Source organism: Notamacropus eugenii, chromosome 4, assembly GCF_028372415.1.
Source record: "Notamacropus eugenii isolate mMacEug1 chromosome 4, mMacEug1.pri_v2, whole genome shotgun sequence".
NCBI lineage: Eukaryota > Metazoa > Chordata > Mammalia > Diprotodontia > Macropodidae > Notamacropus > Notamacropus eugenii.
The window spans coordinates 85,480,419-85,506,660 of record NC_092875.1 but is presented as its reverse complement, the minus strand read 5'-3'; the positions used below and the strand labels follow the sequence as shown (position 1 = coordinate 85,506,660).

The 26,242-nt window shown below is 44.3% G+C and overlaps 1 protein-coding gene across 4 annotated transcripts in view; it reads left to right on the top strand.

Moving 5' to 3' along the window:
- LOC140500248 (microtubule-actin cross-linking factor 1, isoforms 6/7-like) overlaps positions 1-26,242 on the top strand; it is a 75,385-nt gene that overhangs the window by 37,483 nt on the left and 11,660 nt on the right. For all 4 annotated transcript variants that reach the window (XM_072602614.1, XM_072602615.1, XM_072602616.1 and 1 more), the window contains 11 exons: positions 4,046-4,205; positions 5,130-5,327; positions 5,550-5,675; positions 6,017-6,160; positions 7,295-7,483; positions 7,688-7,793; positions 8,123-8,289; positions 13,147-13,309; positions 20,666-20,820; positions 21,303-21,377; positions 21,677-21,794. In XM_072602614.1, coding sequence (XP_072458715.1) covers positions 4,046-4,205; positions 5,130-5,327; positions 5,550-5,675; positions 6,017-6,160; positions 7,295-7,483; positions 7,688-7,793; positions 8,123-8,289; positions 13,147-13,309; positions 20,666-20,820; positions 21,303-21,377; positions 21,677-21,794 — 1,601 coding nt within the window. The remainder of the gene's footprint in view (positions 1-4,045; positions 4,206-5,129; positions 5,328-5,549; positions 5,676-6,016; positions 6,161-7,294; positions 7,484-7,687; positions 7,794-8,122; positions 8,290-13,146; positions 13,310-20,665; positions 20,821-21,302; positions 21,378-21,676; positions 21,795-26,242) is intronic.

Sequence of the window (26,242 nt, the reverse complement as noted above, 5' to 3'; positions counted from 1 at the left end):
CCCTGACTTCCTGGGAGCTCATCAGCCTCCACGAGTCCCATGACCTACATCTTCACACCATTCCAGCCTACCACAGGGACATTTTAGATCATGCCTTAGATCTATAACCGTCACTCTTATCTATGCCACTACTGTGATGATCAGCTCTGAAATTCCCTTCTTTGCTCAGAACCACAAGTCCTTCAATCTTTCTCTTGGCCTCACTCCTCCTAAGACTACTCTTCATATGTATCAAAACCTCCAGTCCTTCTATCCCTCTCTATTTTGCCAGTGACTCTCGTTAACCAATTCAAGTTTTCAATATGCTCCATTACCTTGCCTCTTTGTTCTTCTCTCATTCACATACTACTAATTCTGGATCACTTTCACTACTTACATTATTTGTTTTAAACTGTCATGCTGCCAAAGGAAGTAATGCAACCATATCAACTGGGTCCACAACAAATTCATGTGATCTAATCTTAGCTGGACAAAATTGCTATACAAAAATCAACTGGGCTTCCATGGGCTGGTCCCCAGACCATTCATCATCATCATCATCACCTAGAACGCTTTATCTCTTCTAAATTGTGGAGTCCAAACCTAGACGCAGCACTCCAGATGTTGTCTGGCCAATCAGTAGGGCTAACTTTTGCTTCTACTCATGCAGCCTGATTATGAATACAGCCTTAGATCTTTTTTCTTCTCTGCCTGCCCTGTGTCAGGAGACTGGGATACTACAGTAGAAAAGCAGGAAGTAGAGAATTGGACAAGTGTGGCCATCTCACTGTAGATTCCACAATAATTATGACCACTGGGGGAATAGTTGATGATGGGAGTGGTTGAATGCATGAACAAGTATCTGGAAGAACTAAACTACAAATTCATATGATCTAATCTCAGTTGGGCAAAATTACTCCACAGAAATTCTTTTATTTCTTCTTGAGTGACTATTATGTTCCTTATAGTAGCTGTTTTAAACCCTCTCATCGTTTCTCCTGAAGACCATAATGTGGCCCACCTCCATCCCATCTCTCAACAGATGTTCTTATTGAGAAAATCAAGGACATCTGTCGCACGTCCTCTTATATCCCTAATCATCATCTGCCCATTCCTCCTTAGCTCTAGGCTCAGAGGAGGAGGTGGCCCTTCTTGTCAATGTCAGCCTCATCAATTTTCCCTCCATTTCATTCTCTTACATTCACTAAGTTCTTATTCCAGCAATCATTCCTTTTATCTTTCCCATCTTTAGTTTCTTCCAATTCACTGACTCCTCCCTAATGTCTACAAACATGCCTATTCCTAAATAAAAACAAAACAAAACAAAACGAAATGAACCTTTTTCCCTAGATTTGATTGGCTTCCAAGGTCAATATTTGATCTTCCTTTCACTGTCAAGACCCTAGAAAGGGTTATCTAGTTTCCTTACTTTCAAGTGGCTTACTTATAATTGAGGTCTGGAGGGGAATGAATATAAGTGCACAAAGGAAATCTAATATAAGGTACATTTACAACTGGAGGCATCAAGGAAATCTGCACTGAATGGGACCTTGAGGGAAGAGAAGAATTTTGAGAGGTAGAGCTGAAGAGGGAGTAGACATGGGGAAGGGCTTGTGTAAATGCACAGAGGGAGGGCAGAATATCAAGTTCAGAGACTAGCTAGTAGTCAGGTTTGGTTGGAATGTAGTACATGTGAAGAGGAAATAATGTGAAGAAAGACTTCAAAGGCCTTTGAAGCAGGAGCCAGCGAGACTGCAGAAGGCCTTACACAGCAGACAGGGCTTATATTTCATCTGAAGGGCAATAGGGAGCCACAGGGAAAAAAAAAATAGAAGAATAATGTGGTCAGACTGGTTCCCTAGAAAGAATATTTTGGTAATAGTGTCCAGAATGAACTCAATAAGGAAGGGGCTAGAAGCAAAGAGGCTTAATTAGATTATTATAATAGTGAAGGCAAGAGGTGATGATGGCCTGAACTGGGGTGGGGGTGTGGATGTGTTTCTAGAGAGAAAGTATGGATAGGAAAATTTGATAGATATGTGGCAGAGAAGATTCAAAGACAACTTCTGGGTCATGAGAAGAATGGTAGGACTCTGCAGAAAAAGGGAAGTTTAGAGGAACAGAGAGTTGGAGTTGGGGGCAGAGGTAGATCAGAATGAGTTTAAGATACTGGTGAGACATCCAAGAGATCTGGTAAACATTTGGTGTGGGACTGGAATTCAGGAGAGACATTATGGCTGGCTGTGTAGTAGTCAGTCAGTCAGCTAACATTTATTTAGCTTCTGTTATGTTCTGAGCACAAAGAAAGCGGAAAAAAACCAAACAAACCATCTCTACTTTCAAGAAGCTATGCACAAACAATGTAAATACAGGATAAATTGGAAGTAATCTCAGATGGAAGGTACTAGCATTATGGGGGCATGGGGAAAAGGTTCTTGCAGATGGTGGAAATTTTAGCTGGGATTTGAAAGAAGCTAGGGAAGTAGAGATGAGGGAGGAGACTGTTCTAGGCTTGGGGAAATAGCCACTGAAAATGCTAGCAATTAAGAAATAGAGTGTATTTTAGTATAGATTTAGAAGTCATCTGCACAGAGAATAATATATGAATCCATGGAAGATGAGATCATCAAGGGAGAAAAGAGAATGTAGAGAGAAAAAAGAAGAGATTCCAAGACAGAGCTTGGGGAAGTCATCCAGGCTTAAGACATGGGAGATTGAATGAGGAATCTGAAAAGGAGACAAAAACAGCAGTCCAATCAGATAGGTGAGAGCTACCAGGAGAGTGTGGTGCCTGGGAAACTACGATTGGCACTAAAAGAAATGATGATAGCTAGTCAAGATCTCTGAGTAGTCACCATAGGGAGAAAACAGAACCACAACAACCACTCTAGTGTTTCATGAGCAACTGAATAACGCAAAGGGATGCGATGGAAAAATTATGGAAAGCATAGATTTTTTTAACCTCAGAGAAAAAAGGAAAAAAGCTGAGCCAAGAAGGTAGGGTGAGGAGGGGCAAGATTCCAGAGTGACTCTGAAACAAAGACTAGGGCCAGGAAACGGAAAAATTATAAACGGTGTAAAACACGGAAACTGAAAACCTTGAACTACCATATATATCTAGCTATTGTTATTACCACTATTTAATGTTTATTGTGTCTTAAGGTTGGGATAGATGTCATATTAAGGAAAACTGTATTTCCTTCAGGCAAAATGAATAACTTAAGGAAGCATATTTAGAAGAAAGGATTCACGTAATAGTTATAACCAAGAATACATAGGGATTTATTTCCCCTTTGAAGAAAAGTCCCAAGTAGCCATTCATCATAGAGCAGCCATAGTCACTGAAAACCCATCAGGAATGTTTTCGTTCTCTAAACAGGGTGCCAGTGTACATGGCCATAGGTCTTCATGGGCACCATCTGATGCCTCTAAGAAAACGCTGAGATTACGTCCATAATCTCAGCAAATAGAGAGATCATAAACTTGGTCCTTGATATGGTAGGTCAGGGGTACAGAACCTGCCCTAGATCTATCACTTCCCTCCTTACATATAAAGGTTTCAGAAAGGAAGAAATTCTTAACCCCATATCTATAAGATAATACAATAAAAAATAATCATTGATACAGGAAGTATGATCACAAAATCCAGCCATACAGAGACCAAAAATGATGTTTTGGAATATTGCTTCAGTTATATTGCCAGAGCAAGAGAGTATTTTGCTGGAATCATTCAGAAAAAGAGAACGAATTAGAGAAATGATATCAGAAATCCAAATCTGGTTCTCTGACCTCATTTTCTTACCAAATTTTCCTTCCTTTTCTGAAATATCAGCCTTCAGCTGAAGACTGATAAAAACCCAAGTCATGCCCCCAGGGTCTTTAGTTGGGTGTCAAAGACTTCCCAAGTCATGGATTGGGTATGTTTGTGTATGCTTCCTTATCTCTCTCTTCTTTTCTTCTTTTCCCTCTCCTCTCGGTATTGCCCAGCCCCCATCAGTCCATAAGCATTTATGAAGTGCCTACTATGTGGCAGGCACTGTGCTAACCTCTTCCTCCCTTTCTGCAGACAGCATGCCTTGGAAGAGGCCCTCCTGTTCTCAGGCCGCTTTGCAGATGCCCTTCCTGCACTTATGGATTGGCTGTACCAAGCTGAGCCCCAGCTGGCAGAGGAGGGACCGGTGGCAGGGGATTGTGACCTGGTCAATCGTCTCCTAGACCAACACAAGGTCAGCCTCCTATGGCTCTCCTGCCCATGAGCTTGGTGTAATGTAAAGAGGGCAGCTAGGTACTCCAGTGGATAGAGTGCTGGGCTTGTAGTCAGGAAGACCTGAGTTCAAATCTGATCTCAGACACTTACTAGTTGTGTGACCCTGAGCTCATCACTTAACCCTGATTGCCTCAGTTTTCTCATCTGTAAAATGAGCTGGAGAAGAAAATGGCAAACCACTCCAGTATCTTTGACAAGAAAACCTCAAATGGGGCCCCTAAAAGTCCGACACAACTGAACAACAACATAAAGTCAAAAACGCTAGATTCAAAGGCCCAGGTCTGATTCCTTCTTTCCCTTCTCCCTCTGGTCACCACACCAGCCAGACTACAAGAGGGGTTATTCAAGGAGGAAGATAATATACAGATTCAGAAAGAACACCCCAGGGGATCATTATCTAATGATAACGAGTGGGTAAAAGAAAATTGCCCATTCCCAGAATCTATAGGCCTTTAAATTTCCTATTCTGGATAGCCAGGATTTCCCAGTTCAAAGATGATTATCTCTGGGCCAAGAATCCCTTACCTTGGCCATCAGTTGCTTCTTGGCTCTAAAAAAGAATGGAGTAGGTCCTCCACCCAAACTCCCAACTCCTTCAATGTTGGGATTGGCCCACCTAGATGCTCCACATTGCGCTCATTGGTTCATTCTCTAAGCCCAGCCAATCAGATAGCTTCCTGACTGCTGGTGGGAGTCTCAGGGGCTATGCCTGCATTCTTAGGCAATCACTGGCTGTACTTCTAACCTCCCAGGGATGAAGCTGGCAGCACCATGTCTCTAGCCACCTTCGGAATTAGCATCATTTAGCCCAGTTAAGCTTCTAGGGTCACCCTAAAGTTCTCCAAACACAACAGACCTTTCTTTCCCCTCCCCCCTCTCCTAGGTGTTCCAGAAGGAGCTGGGCCGAAGAGCAGGCTGTGTGCGCCTCCTTAGGCGCTCCATTCGTGAGCTGACCCAGGCCAGCAGCAGTGCCGACTCCCAGTGGCTACATCGCCAGATGGAAGAGCTGGGACAGCGATGGGAGCTCGTGTGTCATCTCTCTCTGGCACGTCAGGCCAGGCTTGAGGAAGCCTTGCGCCAGGTAGGGGCAGACCCCTTAGAGAGGAGGGGCTGGGAAGGGGACAAGGGCTCAGCTCCTGTTTCTTCTCCAGGACCCCCAGGGTCACCTTGGGTTGGGGGAGGGGTAGGTGTGGGAATGTGAAGAGCACTGGGGAACTGGAAACAGATTGGGGTTCAGGGTTGGGGAACCTGAGTGCTTGAGTGCTCCTGACATTTCCCCCTCTTGCCCACCCTTGATTCTCAGGCTGAGGAGTTCCACAAGTTGATTCAAGGTTTCCTGGAACATCTGTCTGAGGCTGAGAAAACTCTCAAACTGGGACCTTTCCCAGAGGAGGAGGGCGCTGCTGAGGACTATCAGAACCAGCTCCAGGTCAGACCCCAGTTTCATCTCTTCGTCCCAACCCAGATCCATCCTCATTTCCACAATTCCATCACTGTCTACCCCATCACCATCCCCACTCATCTCCCCATCCTTGTCACCAATGCTATTTTCCTCTCCCACTCCAAATACCTATCTATATCCCCAACCCATCCCCAAATTCCATCTCCAAGGCCAGTTGCATCCTCTACTCCATTTTCAGTTCGCACCTTAATTCCATCCTTAATTCATTTCTCCACTCATTGTCCATCATTCCCATCCTTAACACCTTGGCCAGAAGGGCCTCAAGGCCAATCTAATGGGCCATGGGCTGGCCTGGCATGGGCTTACAGGAGCTGCTGCAAAGTCTGCAGTGCCAGCAACTAGAACTGGACTGTATCACATCCCTGGGAGAGGAGATTCTGAGTAGCTGCCACCCCGATGCTGTCATCCCAGTCCGCTCTTGCCTCAGCAACATCACCAGCCGCTTCCATGAAGTGAGTGGTCCCATCACCTAAACCCTTGCCACCCCCTCCCTAATCTTTCAACCCATACAACCCAAACTTGTACTATGAAATCTCTCTCACTCTGACTGCTGACACTGACTCTTGAACCCCACAACTCTATACCCCTCAGCCTTACAGAATAGAACCCTAAAAATCTCACAGCTATCCTGCCACCTCCATTTTGATTACATTACTTTTTGTCCCATGCTGATGGGACACGCAAGAGATATACAGCCCACAGATAGTAATGGAATATGTAGTCTACCCTTTAATCCTGAATATCTTAATCCTATATCATGAACTGTCTCCACTCATTTCCTTAACCTGAACCCCTCAACTTCATCCTTCAAATGTCTCAACCTAATTGCACACCCAATGGTCCCTCTCCTGACCCCTTGGTCAGGTATTGGTTGAACTAGAAGCTTTCTGAGGTCCCTTCCAACTTAGAGAGTCTGTGGTTCTGTGACTCCGGCTCCCTAACATCTCCATCCCAAAGGGAAAAAATGAAATAGAATGCCACAATCTGCATTTTTCCTTCCCAGTTACAAGAATAGAATGATGGAGGTGGAGCTAGACCACAGTTTGTGTGAAAAAGACCTGGTAGTTTTGGTGGACAGGTAGCTCAGTATGAATGAGTCAACAGTGTGTCATAGCCCCCTGAGTACATAAAGCTAGTTCTCTTGTTACAAGTCTCTCCCCTTCTAACTGTATGAGGAAAAACCTAGGGCAGGGCTTAATCACTTTGAATTCAGATGCCTTTAGAAGTCAGTCTGGTGAAGCCTTCTCAGGATCATGGTTTTAAATGCATAAAATAAAATACATAGGATTACAAAGAAAACCACTTATATTAAAATATGGTTATCAAAATATATTTTTAAAAAATAAGTTCATGGGATCCCAAGCTAAGAAACCCTGCCCTAGGAGGATTCCCTTAGACAGGAGAGCTCCCCCTACCTTGCAGAGGCCCAGGGCAATACCTTGCTCTCCAAGTTGACTCTCAGGCCAATACCTCCCAACCCTTGCCAGACCCCTGACTTAGCCCACTTCAGACCTTAACTGATGCTACAATTAGTCCCTTAGTCTCTCCCTTTTAACCCTGCTCTTTCCCATTGCCCCTGAGTGCAGGTGCTGGGCTGGGCACAGCAACAGGGCCAGCGGGTGGCTGATCAGCTGGCCACCATGGCAGCTGAGCGGGAGGAGCTGGCCCGCCTGCTGGACTGGATCGCCTCAGCCGAGGAGGCTTTGAGCCTTCGAGACCAGGAGCCTCTGCCTGAGGACATCCAGATGCTGGCAGATCTATCAACTCAGCACACGGTGAGAGTCCTGCCTGGGACCTATCTGGGAACTCTCTCTGGGCCTTGGAATAGCCTCCCCTTTTCCCAACAGGCTTCTATGGGATCTGTCCCAGAATCCAAGCCTTCTCCCATTCCCATAACCCTCTCCTCCCTACCTGGCACACTCCTCTCCAGAAGGGAATGACTTATGACTTCTCCTGAACCCCCTCCTACATGTGCACAGGAATTCACTGAAGAGCTGAGCAGGAAGCAACAAGAGGTGGAAGCAGCCATGAAAAGCTGCAAAAGAAGGCTGGAGCCATCACCCCCGGCACCTCCACAGCCCCCGAGTAAGAATCCTCCTCCCATGACTTCCTGAGCTACCTACCTACCCTTGGTGGCACCAGTACCACTGTACCCTGAAACCTACCACTCATCTCTGAATATCTTTGCCCACAGTCAAGTCCCTCTCCAACTCCAGGCGCCCATGAACAGAGTCTACAAGCTGGGGAGGGAGCATCTCCCCAGGGAATGTCCTCTAGGCTGAGAGCATCCCCCAAGTGTGGGCAAAAGGGGCTTCTCTAGGCAGACTGAGGGCTCACTCCATCCCCTCGCCCTGTCATTCCCAGAATGGTAACACACCTCCTCTCCCTCCATCTCTACCCTCCCCAATGCCCAGGGAGGAGAGGTACAGGGAAGGCCCCACCAGGCCCCCTGGTGCCGCTCCTGGAGCTGCAGCCTCAGAGCAGCCTGGGAGCCCGGCTTCTTCAACGCTGGCAGCAGCTATGGCTCAGGGCCTTGGACCGACAGTACAGGCTACAGGCTGCTACCCAGCGCCTGGAGGAGGTGAGAAGAGAGGGCTGGGGAGGTCTCAGAGTTTGTGGAGAGGTAACAGGAGAAGATAACCGGCTATGGTGCTCAGCCAGACGGCCTGAGCCCAAGGGCCAGCTACACTCAGGCACTTTTTTCTACTATTCAGTCCTGTCTCACTGTCTACTGTTGGGTGGGATCTGTTCTCTTCTAGACTTTCCCTTGCTGCCATCACATCTGTGTTCCCCCGGGTCCAGATACCTTTTTTGTTTCTTTGGGTGTATTGGTGAGGGAGGTTGGGCTTCTGAAAAGTCTTTAGTAGATAGTAAAAGTCTTTCCTTAGTAGCTGGCAAGGTGGACACACAACACACTTAGGACATTTAGAATGAATCTTCTAGTCTCAGGGCCTGGAAATCTTCTCCTGACCTGGTCCTGTTCTGGCCATGTTGCCCCCTCAGCTGCTGGGGCTGAGGAGACCCTCTTTTGCTGGCCTCTGCCCTGACCTCTCCACAAGCCTGCACATTCACCCACTCTCCTTTCTTTTTCCCTTTTGAGGTCAGTTTCTCCCAGCTCCTCCCTCTGACTTCAGGAACCAATGTTCCCTCCCACCAATTAGTCTGGCTCCACTGATGCCAGGAGAGACTTTGTCAGAACACCCAGCCTTATAGCTGGGAAATGCTCATATAACGGCCCCTCCCAGGTTTATACACAGCATATGGAACAGCAGACCCATGTACTTCCCCACCCACAGACAGAGTCTACCTTCCATCCCTTTAGCCTCAGGGACACTGGGGCTAGCTCTGCTGCCAGATCAGGTGGGATGTTCCACCCCTCCCTGAACCTGTTTCCCTGGATCCTTTCTGGGTGCAAGCCCTAAGCTAAGGCCGTGGTGGCATGTACTCTTCGTCTGTACTCCTGGTCCCGGGTCCCAGGAATTCTTCCCCCAGGCTTCAGTGTATTCTGCACTAACTCCAACATGCAGAGATCTCATTTATCCCCATGGAGACCCTGTGACTCCAGGTTGGGATGTCCTATCCTAACCCATCTCTCTCTGTCTCTCTCTGTCTCTCTCTCTCTCTTCCCTCTCCCACCAAGAATGTTCACCAACCAATGAATGAAGGTCTAGTTCAGTTTTCCCTTTCCTCCCCTTCTTGTTCCAATCTCTATCGAGGACTAAGCCTTCCACCAGCCCTGGGACCTTCCCATCTGACACCTGCCTGCAGAAGACTCCCAACTTTCAAAGCACAGTATTTATTTGAGCTTTTCTCTGTTTGAATCCCATCTCTAGCTTTCACCTCACTGGCATAGCAGAAGTGGTCAACAGGCCCTGAGTTTAAGGAATTATCAATCCTTTCTTCTTCTTGTTCTTTTTCCTTGCTCAGGCTCCTCTCTGAGCACCTTTGCCTATAGCCAGATCCCACCTGAGGCTTCACCTCAGGCCCCAAGGGGCCTCTCTCGTGGCTGGGTCAGCTTGAGGAGCGAGGTCTTGTAGCTTTGACTCCTAGCTCGTGTCCCTTCGAACCTCACTCCATCCTGTTTTCTCCATAGCTCTGCCCCTTTCCTTGGAGTAGGTAGCTCTTGTTTAGAGTTACAATAGCAACCACACCAGTAATAGTAACTATTTATAAAATTATAAATATAAATGTGGAAAATCATAAAATGATTTATATAAGGCTCTAATGTTCGCAAAGTACTCTACGTATATCATCCCATTTGATATACACACAAAAACCCTGTGAGGTTTTTTGTGCTATAATTGTCTCCATTTCACAGATAACAAAATTGAAGACAAGGAAAGCTAAGTGACTTACCCAAGGTCATGCAGCTAATTAAATATCCAAAGCAAGATCTAAACTTCTTTTTCTCCCTTTCTTTTTTAAAAAAGAGTATTTCCCCCCAATAGTATGTAAAGACAATTTTTAGTATTCATTTTTACAAGATTTTGAATTACAAATTTTTCTCCTCCCTCCCTTTTCCTCTTCATAAAATGATAAATAATTTGATATAGGTTATATATGTGCAATCATATAAAACATATTTACATATTAGTCACAATTGTGAAAGAAGAAACAGACCAAAGGGGAAAAAAACATGAAAAAATAAAGTGAGTGAAAAAAGTACTCTTTGATCTGCATTCAGATTCTATCAGTTCTCTACCTGGATGTGGATAGCATTTTCCATCATAAATCCTTTGTAATTATGTTAGATCATAGTGTTTTTGAGAGCTAAGTTGATTTTAGTTGACCATCACACAATGTTGTTGTTACTGTGTACAATGTTTTCCAGGTTCTACATATTTCACTTTGCATCATGAATTCAGGTCTTTTTGCCTCCAAGTTCATCTTTCTATCCACTCTGACTCCTACCTAGCTGTCTTCCCCTAGACCAGCCCCCTCAGAGGCAGAACATCATCTCTACCCTCTACTTCCAATTCTGTCTTGGAGGCTGAGAATCACAGGAGCCCAGAATCTTAGAAGGCACCTCAGAAAGTTTCTAGTCCAACATATATCTTACCAGGAATCCCCTCCTCAGCATCTCCAAGAAATGAGTTCTGTTTGAAGACCTCTAGTGACTGGGAGTTCACTACGTATCTTCTCAGAGGGAAAAGTTCCAACCTTATATTGTACTGATCTGAGACTACTTCCAAGAGATTCCAGTTCTTTGGCCCTAAGGCTTCCCCTTTCATGACTTTCTAAGTCCTTCCTGATGACTAAGTCCTACTGAACTACTTTGGTCCCTGAGACTCCTGGCTCCTCAGACTCAGTCACCTGTCATCCCTAATTCCCTTCCCCATCCTCCTGTCACTGATTCTGCCACCATATTTAGGGCTCAGTGCTACTAGTATCCAATCTCTCTTTTCCTTTTCCTTTTCCCTCTGCACCCTCTAGGCCACAAGAGTATTTCTACTCTTGTTTCTCTACTGTGGAAAGGAGAACATTGGGATTCAGTAATCATAAATCATGGGATGGTCATTGAACATGAAGATTTAAAAAAAAAACAAACTCCTCAGTCTCACAATAGGCAGTTTTTCCTAAGTGATAGCCCCAATCTGGAGTCCTCCAGGTTCAGCTTGATCACTAATGGTTCTCCCCCAGAGCTTGTCTCTCCTTCCTGGGCCCAGGAGACAATAAAGTCTTCAGCTTTTAGGCTCTGTGTCAAGATTGGCCAACATGAGTACTCTGGATTGTTTTCATTTGCCCAACCTCCAATGCCAGACTCACTCTCAACTAATTGTGAAATCTCCTGGTATAATCATGGGGTGTGGGTACTAGATAGCTCCCCAACCTCCATCCCCCTTCCATCCAAGGAAAATAAGGAAAGGTAGACAGCATAGACAGAACTCAGCCCAAAAATCCAAGTCACACAACCCAACACACAGGTTGCCTCAAGGTTCTCCAAAGACACTCTTCTCCTTTTGGAGATACACTGAGGGATACATTACCTGTGGTCTTACCCCAGAAGCTGTTCTCCACTTGTTGGTAGGGGTTCTATGTACTTAAACCTCCAATCCTGCTGATTTCTAGCCTACTTGGCCTCAACCTGATGTAGGACCTACTGCTTCGTTCCACTGAGAACAAAACTTTGGGGAAACCTCTCTCATTATCTCTTCAGAACATCAATGGACCCCACTCCTAGCCAAAACCCCTCCCAGACTCTTGGACCCTGGTATCATCTGTCTCACTGCTACTTATTGTCCTGGCTGAGCATCCTTATGGAATACTGAGACCCAGTTCTGTCTGGCTTACCCCTGCTCATTATCCTTTCATCTACCTCATTGAACTCTGGTACCCTAGACTCTAGTACCTATTACTATCTGGTTTCCTGCCACTCACCATTTTGGCCAAGTTTACCCCCATTGCCAACCCCTGTGGCCTCCAGTACTATCCTTTTCGTCACCATTCACTGATCTGGCTAAACTTTGGGGACTTCCCATACCCCCTAAACTATCCTGCTCACCATTGTCCATGTATCCCTCTAGACCACTGGCCAACACCTTATTACCAACCTAGGGTCCCCTGGGACTTTCTGGCTAATTAAAAGCTTGGTTGTCTCATGGTCATCCTATTTGGTCTCCCTATTGGCCACTTCTGTTCCTCTGTCCACTTGGTTGGTCTGAATATTCTTTTCCTTATTCTTCCCTCCCTCTATGGCACCCCATTTTACCTTTTTCCCCTGTCCTTCTAGAGATAGACTTTCTTACCTCTTCCCCAGCTCTCCAACTGTATGCCTCCTTCACATTCTTCCTGAATTTCCTAGATTCTTCTAAGGTCATCTTGAACTCTAGAGCTTCTTTGGTTCTAGTGCCTTCTTGGGTCTCAGGCTCCCACATCCCCGCCTTGCCATCATATGTGGTCACAAGATGGCACAGTGAATATATGACCAACCCTGAGAGCCAAGGGTTTATCAGAGCTCCTCAGAGATTCCTTGTTGGCAAAACTTGGCTGAGAAGAAATCAGAGGCTTCTGGGATGGAAGTGGGAAAGACTGACTGGGAGAGATGGGAACCATAACGTAGAAGGGAGGAGGGAGGCAGTTGAAGATAGAGCAGGTATGTGAAGATGACAGAAAAGGGTTCTTGGAAATGATTGGAAGCTGTCAGTTTCAAGGTGCAGAGCCATTAATCCCCTGGGAAATGTTGGTGTTACATATGACCATGGGGGTTGGCCCTGAGCCCTAGACATGGCATTTCATGCTGGAACATGAGATTTGAGAGCATTGGCGTAGCACCTATGCATATAATTCATGTTTTGCAACTCAGGGGCTTGAGTCCAGATATTATAGAGAATAGATCAAGGTTGGAGGAAAGCATGAAGAAGGTCACCAAGTCAACTATCCCATTTTCCCAGCCACTGTTTAGAGAGTTAGACACTGATGACTCCTTCTCTTTCCCTAGCAAGCAGCCTTTGCACATTTTGATTTTGGTGGATGGCGGAAACGATACTTGCAGTGGATCAGCCATAGAAAGTCTCGGCTCCTGGATGTGTTCCGTGCCATTGATCGTGACCAGGATGGACGAATCACCCACCAGGAGTTCATTGACAGCGTCCTTGCCTCCAGTGAGCAGGACCTTCAGGGAGTGGGGTGTGGGCATGCTTAAAGCAGGAAGAGGATGATAGGAAGGGGTGGGAGAGAGATGGGCCAGATCTAAATAGTCCAGATGTCTCTGCCACATCTTACTTGCCTTAATAAGTCATTAGCAAGCCTTTACTGGAACTCGTCCCCACCCCCTTACCCTGCCCAACCATGGGGCCCAGCCCCATGCTATAAAATATCAAAGTTGGAAGTTACAAACTTGAATGAGAATCTCCCCTATAACAGAAGTGACCACCAAGTGACCATTCAGCCTCTGCTTGAAGTCTTCAAGTGAGGAGAAAACCTGGTATTTCCAAAGGTAGCCCGTCCTGCTGTGGGATAGCTGTAATTCTTAAGAAGCTGTTCCTGACATCAGGCCTAAATGTGCTTTCTCCACTCCCATTACCCCACCCGTTAGTGCCAAGTTCTGCCCTCTGGGGCCAAGCTGAGCTAGTCTAATCCTTTCACCTTTACATCCTTCTCTGCTCCCTGCCCAACCTACAGCTTCTCCTGAACAGGCCAAACATCCCTAGTTTCTGTAACTGATCTCCTGGCCAAAGTGGCCTTTACCATCCTAACTGCCCTCCTCTGAAGCCTTTTCAGTTTTTCAACATTCTTCCTGCGCCACTTACTAACTATGGGACTTTGGACGTGTCACTTAACCTCTTTGGGCTTCTGTTTCCTCATCTATAAAATGATGGGATTGGACTATATGACTTCTGAGGGCCCTTCCAGCACTAGATCTATAATCCTATGAATGGATCCAGAACCAAACACAGCACCCTAGATGTGGCCTTACTGGAATACAGCAGCACTATCATCTCTCTAACCCTGAATGTTCTACTTCTCTTGATGCTACCTAAGAACCCATTAGCTTTTTTGACTGCTGCATCATAACTGTTGTTTCATATTGAGTTTACATTCCACTAAAATCCAGATCTATTTCAAACTGCTGTCTAGTCATACCCTTTCTCATCTGTGAAGCTGATTTTTTGAACTCAAGTGTAAGACTTTACACTTACCTTTATTATGTTTTAACTCACAAGATTTGGCCTAAAATTGGGTATCAAATTCTTTTTGAATTTTGATTCTGTTATGCAGTATATTAGGGAAACCTCTTAGCTTTGAGATATCTGAAAATTTGATCTATGTGCCATTTATACCTCTATTAGAATCATTGAATAAAAAGTCAAATACTGGCAAGCACAGGTTCCTGGAATGCTACGAGAGGCCTCCTTCCCTACTGACATCAAAGTATTCATGACTTCTCTTTGGAATGGTAATTCTACCAGTTCTGAATTCATCTAACTGTAATATCTAGTCCATCTCTATCTTTCCCACAAGAATCACGTGAAAGATTTTGCTAAATGCTTTGCAAAAATCTAGATAAATCTATAGCATCCCCCTGATCTTCAGGTCTAATAACCCTGTCAAAAAAGGAAATAAGGTTAGTCAGGCATGACTTGTTCTTGATGAAGTCACGCTAGCTCTCTGTAATCACCATTAACCACCCCCTCAATGACACATTCCAGAATTTTGCAAGAAATCAAAGTTAATCCCTTTGCTCTTTAGTTTTCAGATTCCATTTTCTTCCCTTTTTTGGAGATATTTGCCTTCCTCTAGCCCTGTAGCACTCCTTCCATTCTCTATGATCTTTCAAAGATCCATTGACAGGGTAATCATGTTTGCCAATTCTATTGGTATCCTAACGCGTAGTTCATCTGGCTGTAGTTGACCAAGGTCAACTAGGGTATATGTGGGCAGGTGGCCCAAGGAGATAAATGTGAAGGTACAAGGCCTCTCCTTTTGGTCTGACTAAGGATCTGTGGTCAAGATGTGACTCTGGCTCAATGGGATAGTCAGTGCACTGAGGTAGGGGAGAGTGCAGACAGATTGGGGACCATGCCCCTGCAGGGCAAGTCCCACCATAGTGCTGCTCCATGCAGGACAAGAGTTCCGGGGTAAACCCCAGTCCATGTCCATCATTGTTTCTTCTTGCTGTCATACCCACAAAACAGTCTCCAAAGATCAGTTTCACTCACTAGGGTCCTGTTCAAAGTACTGTTGTTATTACTGCTTTCAGCTTCCATGATAAAAAGCAGGAATAGAGTTCTTGTCTTCACCACTGCCAGGCCCTCTGCCTCCAGAAAATGATGCAGAATGATGCAGGGCTGCCTCCTCTTTGCTCCATATCTTTGCTCCAACACTTGTCCAGTCCCTTCTTTCATTCTTCCGTCTCCAGGAAAAGTCATTTCTCTCCATCTAGACTCTCCAGGGTGCTCTGAAACTTCCTGATCTCCTCTGAGGAATTCTTTTTGGTAACCCTGCTGGTCTCCCAGCTCTAATGCTCTGAGGTGCAAGGATTCTAGACGTCTAAGCTTCCTGCTATCCCTTCCCAAGGAAGCTTGATGTTACATCATGTTAGTTACATTGTACCATGGCAACAGAAGAAAAAGAACACCCCCGTTGGTTAAAAGTGTCACCTTGCAGTTCTGAGAAATGTTCTAGTCCGAAGGCACTGGTTCTTGTTATCTCCTGTCATTATGGAAGGTCTCCAAGGGCCCCATCTGACTGAGCAGGGTTCAATTAGGCTATAGTCGCCATTCTGTGACCTTGGCAGGTCCTGGCTCTGGGATACTTCCTCTGACAGCCAAGACTCAGGAAGGGTTTGGGCAACTCCGAGGCTCTTGGCTAGATACTGCTTCCCTCAGCAGCCCCAACAGACTCCAGGACCAAAGCAGGGCAGTGCAGTGGAAAAGGCACAAGACAGGCAGCCCCCAGGCTCCTGCTGCATTTCCCCAGAGGAGAGCTAAGAGAAAAGAAGTCTGGCATGACTGGCTAGCCATCCATTTACTCTTCCTCTTTTCACTGCTGGCACCTGGTCTCTCCCCAGGCAGGGGCAAAGCAGGAGTGGGCAAGAAGCCCTGAAGTGAACACAGTGACTCTGTGCTCTGTCTGTCTTCCCAAGGAAGGCAGGTAACAAATTCAGATCCACTGGCCTTGCAAGTATCCTGACTCCCCATCTCTTGGTTGAACTAAGAGGAGAAGGGTTTGTCTCCACTTCAATGCATCCCTTTCCCATCTGCTCCCCAGGCTTAAGCCCCTTATTCTGTATTGATGCTATCCATGCTTTCCTTCATTCTCTGTCCCTTGGGTTCACATCTCATCCTAGCTACCCGCTAAGACCACTACTCTCCTAGTTTTACATCTCTAGCCCTTTAGGATCATAAATTCTAAGCCTCTCCATCATAGGTTTAGAACAGGTATATCTCAGAAACCAACTAGTCCTACTCCTTCATTTTACTGGTGAGGAAACTGAGGCAAACAGATTAAGTGATTGGCCCTGAGTCACATAGCTAGAAACACCTAAGGCAGGATTTGAATTTAGGTCTTCTAACTCCAATCAGTATTCTAGGATCAATTTGGGATCTGTTCTCACATGAAACCCTCAAGTTTCAGCAATTACCAGGGTCCTGCTCTCTTCTCAGCCTCCTGAAAGTTCTTAACCCATCAATTTGCCTTGTTTTCCTAACTGGGAGATACCTCAAGTTTTCCCATCATTGACAGAGCTTTGATGGTGTGCAGACTCTGAGCCCAGTGACTTCAGCCAGAGTTCAACTCTACCCACTTCCCTTGCTCTCCCTGGAGGTCTCATCCCTGGCTGTTTCCTCCAATACTCTTCCAGAATCAGGTTCTTATGATTGCACCATAGAAAAGACACCTTAACCTACAAAAATAATTCTGACAATTAATACCCACTGTGAGCAAAGGGTGGGTCTTTTCTTTTGACTACCATACAGTAAGGGCTTCTCCAGCCCAAATGGCCCCAAGCCACCTCCTCCCTCTGACTCAGACTTTCCTGGCCTTTGTGTTGTCTCTTCCTCAAGATGCCTGGTTTTCCTTGGCCAGTGTTTCCATGTCCGTTGCCTGGTAGTATCACAACCCATTACCAAATGCTGGAACCACAGAATCATAGAGTAAGGAGGCACCTCTGAGATCACCTAAACCACTCCCTACCTAAACAGGAGCCCTAGCCACAACTTTCCCAATGAGTGGTCACCAGGCCTCTGCTTGAAGACCTCCAGTGGTGAGAACAACCACTAATGGGAATGACCATTAACTCCTAAGACAGTTGCTCATTCCACTTTGGGACAGTTTTCATTGGAGACATTTTTTCCACTTAGAACAAGATTAAATTAGTTTCTCTTCAAGTTCCACAGTTGACAGTGGCTTTGTCTTCCTGGGCCTAAAAGAATAAGTCTAATTCTCCTTCTAGGGGGTAGCCCTTCAAAAACTGAAGACAATTATTGTGTTTCCCCTAAGTCTTACTTTTCCAAACTAAGCATCCCTGGTTCTGGCACTATCCTATGGCTATTTTGCAACTTAGCAATATCCTTCCTGAAATGTGGTGACCAGAACTGAACACAGAAGTTTAGAGATAGTCTGACCAGCCCAATGTACAGTAATAATAGTATTATATTATTTATTATTAATATTATTACTATGTTATCATTATTAGTTAGGTATTTAATAGTGCCTTAAGTTTAGTAAGCATTCATCTTATTTGAAATTTGCAACAACGCTTTGAAGTAGGCACTATTATCAATCTCATTTTATAGAAAAAGGAAACTGAGGCTGGAAGAGGAGCCTTACATATTGAATAAATATGTGAGGCAGAATTAGAACTCAGATCTTCCTGACTTCAAGTCCAGTTCTCTATTCACAATACCACCCTGCCTCCAGTGCCTCTCAGTGTAATTTAAGGTTACTTTGGCATCTTAGTGTCTATGTTAGTCTATTCTGTTTCAGTCCACTAAAACCCTTAGGAATCATTATTAATTATTTTTATTATTATATGAATACCATCTTTTTTAAACAAGAACTTTTATCTATATCCATCTCCCCTACCTTGGACTTGTGAAATTAAATGGTGGGGTTTTCTTTTTTTAACTTTAAGTGTAGAGCTTTATGTTTATCCCTAGCAAACTTCATCTTATTAGACTCAACCCATAACTATGGCCTGTCAAAGTCTCTTTGAGCCCAAGCTTGTCATTCTATGTGTTAGTCATCCCTCTAAGTTTCATGCCATCTTGCCAAAGGTGACAAGTATGATCTCTTTCTGTTGACATTCGCAGCTTCTAGGATGGTTTGTTGGAAAAAAAGTTGAACAGACCAGGGCCAAGGACAGATTATTGGGGCACTTCTTTCCACTCACCCCTTTCCACTAATCACTACTCTTTGGGTCTAACCATTTCAACCAGTTCTGAATCCCCCTAGTCATACTTTGAGGCAACTGGTAGCTCAGTGGATAGAGCACTGTCCCTGGAGTCAGGATGACCTGAGTTCAAATCCTACCTGAGACACTTCCTAGGTGTGCGACCCTGGGCAAGTCACTTTACCCTGTTTGCCTCAGTTCCTCATCTGTAAAATGAACTGGAAAAAGAAATGGCAAACCACTCCAGCATCTTTGCCAAGAAAACTCCAATGGGGTTCCAAAGAGCTGGACATGACTGAATACTTCATCTACCCCAAGTGTCTTCATCTTGTCTGTAAGGCTGTGGTAGAACACTTTGCCAGATAATAATAATAATAGGCAACATTTTTATAATGCTTTAAGGTTTACAGAGCACTTTACAAATATCTCATTTTATCTTCATAACTTGGGAGGTAGGTGCTGTTAATATTTCCATTGTACAGATGAGGAAACTGAGGCAAAGGTTAAGTGACCTGTCCAAGGCCACACTACTAGTAATTGCCTGAGGCTAAATTTGAACTCAGTTTTTCCTCACTCTACAGTCTGGTAATCTTATCTACCACACTACCTAACTACCTATGTTGACCTGACTGTCAATCAAGGAATGAGATCAGTCCAGCATCATGTGTTCCTTGGACTCAGACTGGCTCATCGGGATGGATTTTCATAGAAGGGGTTACTTTTTTATTTTGTTTTGTTTTGGAGGCATTTGGGATTAAGTGACTTGCCCAGGGTCACAGAGGCGATTCTTAATATCCTCCATTCCATTAGGCATTCTAGAATATTCCCAGAAATCACAATTGAGGTCTCCAGGTCTATAATTTGCGTGCTCAGTTTCCCTTTTTTGAAAAATTGGTATTGATGTTTGCCCATCTCCATTCTTGCAGCACCTCTTCCATTTACCTCATTTGTCAGAAGTGATTGAAGGGGGCTTGGTGGTCACACCACTTGTTCTTTCAGTCCTGTGGGTGTGGTTCCTCTGGGTCTCCTAATTTAGGGGCCTCTCTCAGCATCTCCTCAGTTATCTCAGGTTTCAGTTTCCTGCTAACCATTTTTGTTCTACCCTTCTTAGTACAAAAATCATGGAATCATGTGGATTACAAATTAATCATAGGTTATATAATTAATCCCATGAGCATATAATGTTCTTATGATTTTTGTACTAGGGAAGGTAAAACAAAATCATTCTCCTTATTAGGAAAATACAGATGCCACGTTTTGTTTTTTCTCTGTCATCTGTTACCATTCTCCCAGGGCGCTACCACACCCCTCACACAGCAGTTTCATCCCTTCTTTGATTCTCCTCTTGCTTCCAACATCAGTTTGGACTAGATCCATGATTACAATGGATAAAGGGGACTTGTGGGTCACTCTTGTGGGTCGACCTCTGAAGCCTCAGCTTCCAGTCTTAGAGAGTTGTCTGGCGGGCATTGAGAGTTTAAGTGATTTGCCCAGTGTCACACAGGCAGTGTGTGTCAGAAGCGGAACTCGAACCCAGATCTTCCTGGCTTCCAGACCAGCTTTCACTCCACCCCCACCCTCACATAACTTAGTGCTGGCCTTCAGTGGAAGCCTTAACTCATAATGAGCTCTAGGGCATCTGACACTACTCTGCCAGAATCATGCCACTCTTTTTTATTCATCTTTTATTACCTGACTTTGTTTCTACATGCCTTTAAAAATGGAATTGCTTGGTCACTCCCCTGTGTAAACACATCTATCTCTTCAGGCAGCTGCTGCTTTTGTTCCTAATCTGAATCATTCTGTCTTTAGAAGTTCCTTCTAGAGGTTTTTCTGTCCTTGTGCTGACCCCTCTCCTCCTGAACAATTTTATCCTTTGGAGAACTACTCCTGTCTCTGAACTCTGAGATCTGCTTTTAAAATGAAGTATGCCTGTCAGATTATACCTGGCTTTCTTCCAGTCTCTGAAGTGATTTTTCAGATGAAATGGTCACTCTGTTCCCCTAACACTAGCTTGGGGGGCTTAGGAGTATCAAATTCAGAGCCATGGTACAGTTTTCCTGGCTGTATCATGGGAGAACACGTCCCTCACCTCTCCTCTTTCTGTCCCTCACGTCCATCCCAGGCTTCCCCACTAGTCTGCTAGAGCTGAGCGCTGTGGCCAGTATCTTTGACACCAATGGAGATGGAGTTATTGACTATGGTGAATTTGTCAGTGCTCTGCACCCCAGCCGAGACCCTCGAGGCCGGGGACCTGATGCAGAACACATCCAGGATGAGGTACTAGGAGAGCATGACCTGGGGGGTGATGGGATAAGGGAGCTGAGGTTACGGAGTGGAGGGACCAATGAGGAAGCATTATGGGTGGTTTGGGGATCAGGGATTCAGGACTAGGACCCAAGGACACAGGGAAGACTGAGCTGAGGGTGGGAGGGCATAAGAAGAGAAGGGGAAGGTGTGGGGAAATGGGAGGCAGAAGGATTTGATGGAAAGAATATTGACTCTGAAGTATGAGGACATGGGTTCAAATTCTGTTCTAATGCTCACTACCTGTGTGATCTTCAGCAAGTTGATTGACTTCTGTTTCCTCATCTATAAATTAATGGGGTTGTTGTAAATGACCCAACTCTAGATCTATGAGCCTCTAAAAGGAGGGAAGAACTCTGGGGAGGGGCTGGAGGAAAGGGTTAAACTGGAGGCTGCTTTTTGAAAGAATAAAGATGTAGGATCCAGCCCCCAGGTCATTTGTTTCTCTGGTCCAGGTAAGGCGGCAAGTATCTCAGTGTCAGTGTGCCCGACGCTTCCAGGTGGAGCAGATCAGTGCCAACCGCTACCGAGTAAGTGCTTCTGTTCTCCTTACACATAACCAACCCCCTACTTCCAATACACATATCACAACTATCTCACTTCTCCATTCATACCCACTCTTCTCTAGTCTCATCACCTCTGATTCTTTCTTTCCCTATATCTGGCTTTCCTGTCTCACCCAGCTGCCTTCCCTGTCTCTGCTCCTTTGCTTTCCTCTCATTGACCTTCTCAGTGACCTTCCATCTTCCACAACATCTCCCTGCAATGCTAGATTGTTCTACCTTGGCCCAGGACAGCATCATCTCCAACTCCTTCTTTTTCCATTCAGTTTGGGGAATCCCAGCAACTTCGACTGGTGCGGATCCTACGAAGCTGCCTCATGGTCCGCGTTGGAGGTGGCTGGATTGCGCTAGATGAATTCCTGGTCAAGAATGACCCTTGCAGAGGTAGAGGCACCAAGGAACTGGGGTGGGGAGGGAAAGTCAAGACACTTAAATAAACGGATATTGAATTTGCCATATTGCTGGTAAAGCCCTATGTGCTTAGTTCAGTATGGGGGTGTGCCAAGTCCTTGACCTATGAAAGCTAACAGTCTGGAAGAAATAGAGGGCGAGCAGACCTAAGCCTGTTCTAATGGAGCTCCCAGTCCAGGAGAGGCAGAAAAACAGTCCTGAGCATTGTCCTCAGGGAGCTTTACAGTCTGGGAGACACGGAAGAATTAAACTAGCTCCTCTCTTCAAGGAGCTATCAATCTGTGGGAAATAAAGGAGAAGAGCAAACCCATGTTCTGACTTTGGGGAGCTCCAGATGTTGAAGGCAGATAAGACCCTTGAAAAACAACAGTCTTATAGGGGTAGGTTGTAGCAGGCAAGTAAGGAAGATGTGAGACTAAGGTTGGCCCAGGAGGTGGATCAGCAGAGAAGAGAAAAACCATCCTGGGTGATGGGCCTTGAATGAATAGTACAGAAAGCCAGGAATGAGCTTGATGCATTCTGGAAGAGGTTGGGGGAGGGGGGAAGATGGACTGTACAAATTTCATTCGGATTGGAGCAAAGATTGCATATATGAGAGAAGTACTGGATAAGGTTGGAGAGGTAGATGTGAGCCAGCTTGGAGAACCTCAGATGTCAGGCTGAGTGATTTGGACTTCATACTGGAGAAAGGAGCTAAAGAATGAGTCATTGAAGGTTTTTGAGCAGGGAAGTTATGCAGTCAGCTGATTTAGAATAAGAATTCTTAAACTTGTTTTGTGTCTTGGATCCCTATGGTAGTCTGATGAAATCTGTAGACCTCTTCTCAGAATCACGTTGTTAAATACACAAAGTACATAGGAGTACAAAGGAAACCAATAATATTGGGTTATGGTTATAAAAATGTTTTTTAAAAATTCACAGACCCTTTGAAATGTATACCCAGACTCCTTGGGAGTCCATGGGAAGTATATGATTAAGAATCCTGGCTTTGGAAAGACCAATTTGGCAGCATGTATCAGTCCTGAGGGAAAAGGAGGAAGGGAGGAAATAATGGAAATGAAGAAGGCATTGTTAGAATCACTCTGTACTATATTTATTGAAGGACAATGTGTTCCATGTTGCTTAGATCATTGCTATTAACCTGATGTTCTGAAGGGGGAGGAGAAGGACCACTGTTCTTAAGAGTCTGAAGACGAGCATTGGCCCTAACACTTTGCTTACATGGAACTTTTTGTGGCAAATTAATGCTTGTGACCTTCTGATTTCTTGTTTTTAAAATGGAGTTAGGGACATTTGTACTAGTTATCTTACAGGGCGATTGTCAGGAAAGCCCTCTGTATTCTAGAAATTCAAGCTATTATAATTATTGAGGAAGGAGAAGGTTGGCAGCATCCACCAAGTCCAAGCAAGAATCTCTCACCAGGAAATGCATCCTTGGGATGGCATGGAAGGAACTGGATCACAGACTTATAGCTGGAAAGGTCTTCAGAGATAAGAATTTGTTATCTCTTTTTCAGAGTCCCCTGAGACCCTGGGCTCACATAGACAGAATTCAATCCCAGGGAGCTATCCTAGGTGGTCAGTTTCATTCTTTGCCTGGTTGACTCCATTTGAAATAAGTCACTTCAGGAATTCTCCAAGCTGTTCTCTTACCATCTTCTTATTTGTTTTGGGGGGGTCAACTTCCTGGCAGTCATTTATCTTCTCAGAAGAATTGAGCAGCTCTGTCTTCTTTCCATTCTTAGTTATCATCTTCCCATCCATCCCCATTCCTTCTTTGAACCTCTTTTTTCTCTCATTATAGTAAAGGGTAAAAAAAAAAAAATCTTTTTTTCTTGTTGTCCTTACTCCATTACCAATCTCAGCTCATTCTGAGCTCTCTAGCATCCTGGACACTGTTTTTATAGGACTGTACCACAACCTAGATTCATTCCATTACCTGGCCTTGCTTCCATCTTTATTACGTTTCTTTTTTAAAATTGATCTTCCTTGATGAGTGCCCTGTGCAGCCACACTGCACAGATAAATTGCTTCAGGCAAATTCCATTTTCCCCTTCCATTGGCTAAATTTTCATTTCTATATTAAGTATTTTATTCTTGAGTAATTCCCATCCCTTCCAGTCTAACTTCCTCTGTAGCATTTTAGCCTACTGGGATACCATCTGTCTTTTCTCCCAACTCTCTTCCTTCAAGGTACAGTTTAAGCACCTTCTTCTGCATGAAGCCTTTCCTAATCCCCTCAACTGCTAATGCCTCACCTCCCTAACTACCTTGTATTATAGCTTCTTTGAATTTATTTTCCTAATATTTATTTTCTATGTACTTATATATTGGTAAAGCACCTAACAGTGCCTGGCACATAGTAGGTATTTAATAAATACTTATTCCACTACTTGTCTCTAAAATGTAAGCTCTGTGAGAATGGGGATGGTTTCATTCTTTGTATTCGTATCTCCAGTGCCTAATAGTACCCACATTTAGTAAGACACTTAAGAAATACTTGTTGATTGATGTATTGAGCCTTTTGGCAAGTATTTCCTTTCCCTAAATCTAGAGAATATGTTTGATTTTGCCAGGATTCCTTTCCTCTATCACAGACTCTAAGAGGAAATGGTTATTTCCTCTCCAGGGTGTCTGTCCATCATTTCAGTCCCCAGTAATCAGTTCTTCCCCATGAGTAAGAATCACAATTTCCCTTTGTTGTTTGTCTGCATTTTGCAGGATGAAATTATCACTAAGACAAGTCAAAGAAAGTTACGAGTTCCATTGCTTTTATCAGAGAGAGAAAGGAGAGAGGGAGAGAGACAATGAGAGCTCAATCTGGATAATCACTATTTCTATTATTTTGTTGTGTAATTGTTTCAGTTGTGTCTAACTCTTTGTGACTCCTTTTGGGGGTTTTCTTGGCAAAAATACTGGAGTGGTTTGTTGTTTCTTTCTCCAGCTCATTTTACAGATTAGGAAACTGAGGTAAACAGGGTTAAGTGACTGGCCCAGGGTCACACAACTACTAAGTGCCTAAGGCTATATTGAACTCAGATCTTCCTGGAGGTGAGGTCATCTATCAAGGAAGTCCTTGTCATTTTCAGTAATAAAAATCCCCCCCCCTTTTTTTAGCTTTTATTTAGTATTTTATTTTTCCCCAGTTATATGTAAAAATAATTTTTAACCTTTGTTTTTAAAACTTTGAATTCCAAATTCTCTCCCTCCCCACTCCCCGAGAAGGGAAGCAGTTCCACATAGATTATACATGTGTAATCCACAAGTCATGTTGTGAAAGAAAACACAGACCAAGAAAAACTCAAGAAAAATAAAGTAAAAAAGTATGCTTCAATCTGTATTCAGACACCATCAGTTCTTTCTCTGGGGATGGGTAGCATTTTTTTATCCTAAGTCCTTCCAAGTTGTTTTGGAATGTTATATTGCTGACAATTGCTAAGTCATTCACAGTTGATGATCTTGCAATAGTGCCGTTACTTTGTACATAGTATGTTTCACTTTGTATCAGTCCATTCAAGTCTTTCCAGGTTAAAAAACATCCCTTTCATTTCTTTCTTTTGAGCTTTGTTCAAAGCACTCTCTACCATACTTCCCCATTCTGACTCTTGGATTTTCTCACATAGATGATTTCTCTTACTATGTAGTATTAGCTCCAACCCCCTTTCACCTGTCCTGTTTATTCTAAATAAGGTAGATCAGAGCCACAGACTGGCCCTGGGTTCGATCCCACCACTTCTCAGTGATACTCAGGAGGTCATATTTACCTCTTTGCATTAGCATCTATATTTCTTCTTGTATTGTCTGTACTGTGAATACTTGGAAACATGCATACATTTGAGGCCATGGGTTTTACAACTGGCTCCTTTCTTGAATTTTGTCTCCCATGAACCCTTGTGCCAGACTTATATATTTTTTGAATACATCTATTTCCTCTTTCTTCTTCTGGCGGTCTGTAGAATATTTCAGTAATAGTATCCCTCTGTTGTCGATTCCATTGATATTTACTCAAATTGTCTCCACCATACCCACCTCCATTGGTTGCCTGGTTTTACTCACATGAGTATATCTTCTAAATACATAAACTAGCTAAATGGTGCAGTGGATAGAGTGCTGGACCCAGAGTCAGGAAGACCTGAGTTCAGATCCAGCCTCTAACACTTACTAGATGTGTGACTCTGGGCAAGTCACTTAACTGCTGCCTGTCTCAGTTTTCTCCTCTATAAAATGGGGATAATAGCACCTACTTCCCTGTGTTGCTCTGGGAATCAAAATGAGATAATATGTGTAAAGGTCTTGACAAAGTGCTCCATAAATGGTAACCATCATCATCATCATTATCATCAACCCACTATCATTTTCACCGATCTTATTTCTTTTGAATAAGATATACCCATCTAGAGTCCTGGTCCAGTCATGGGTTT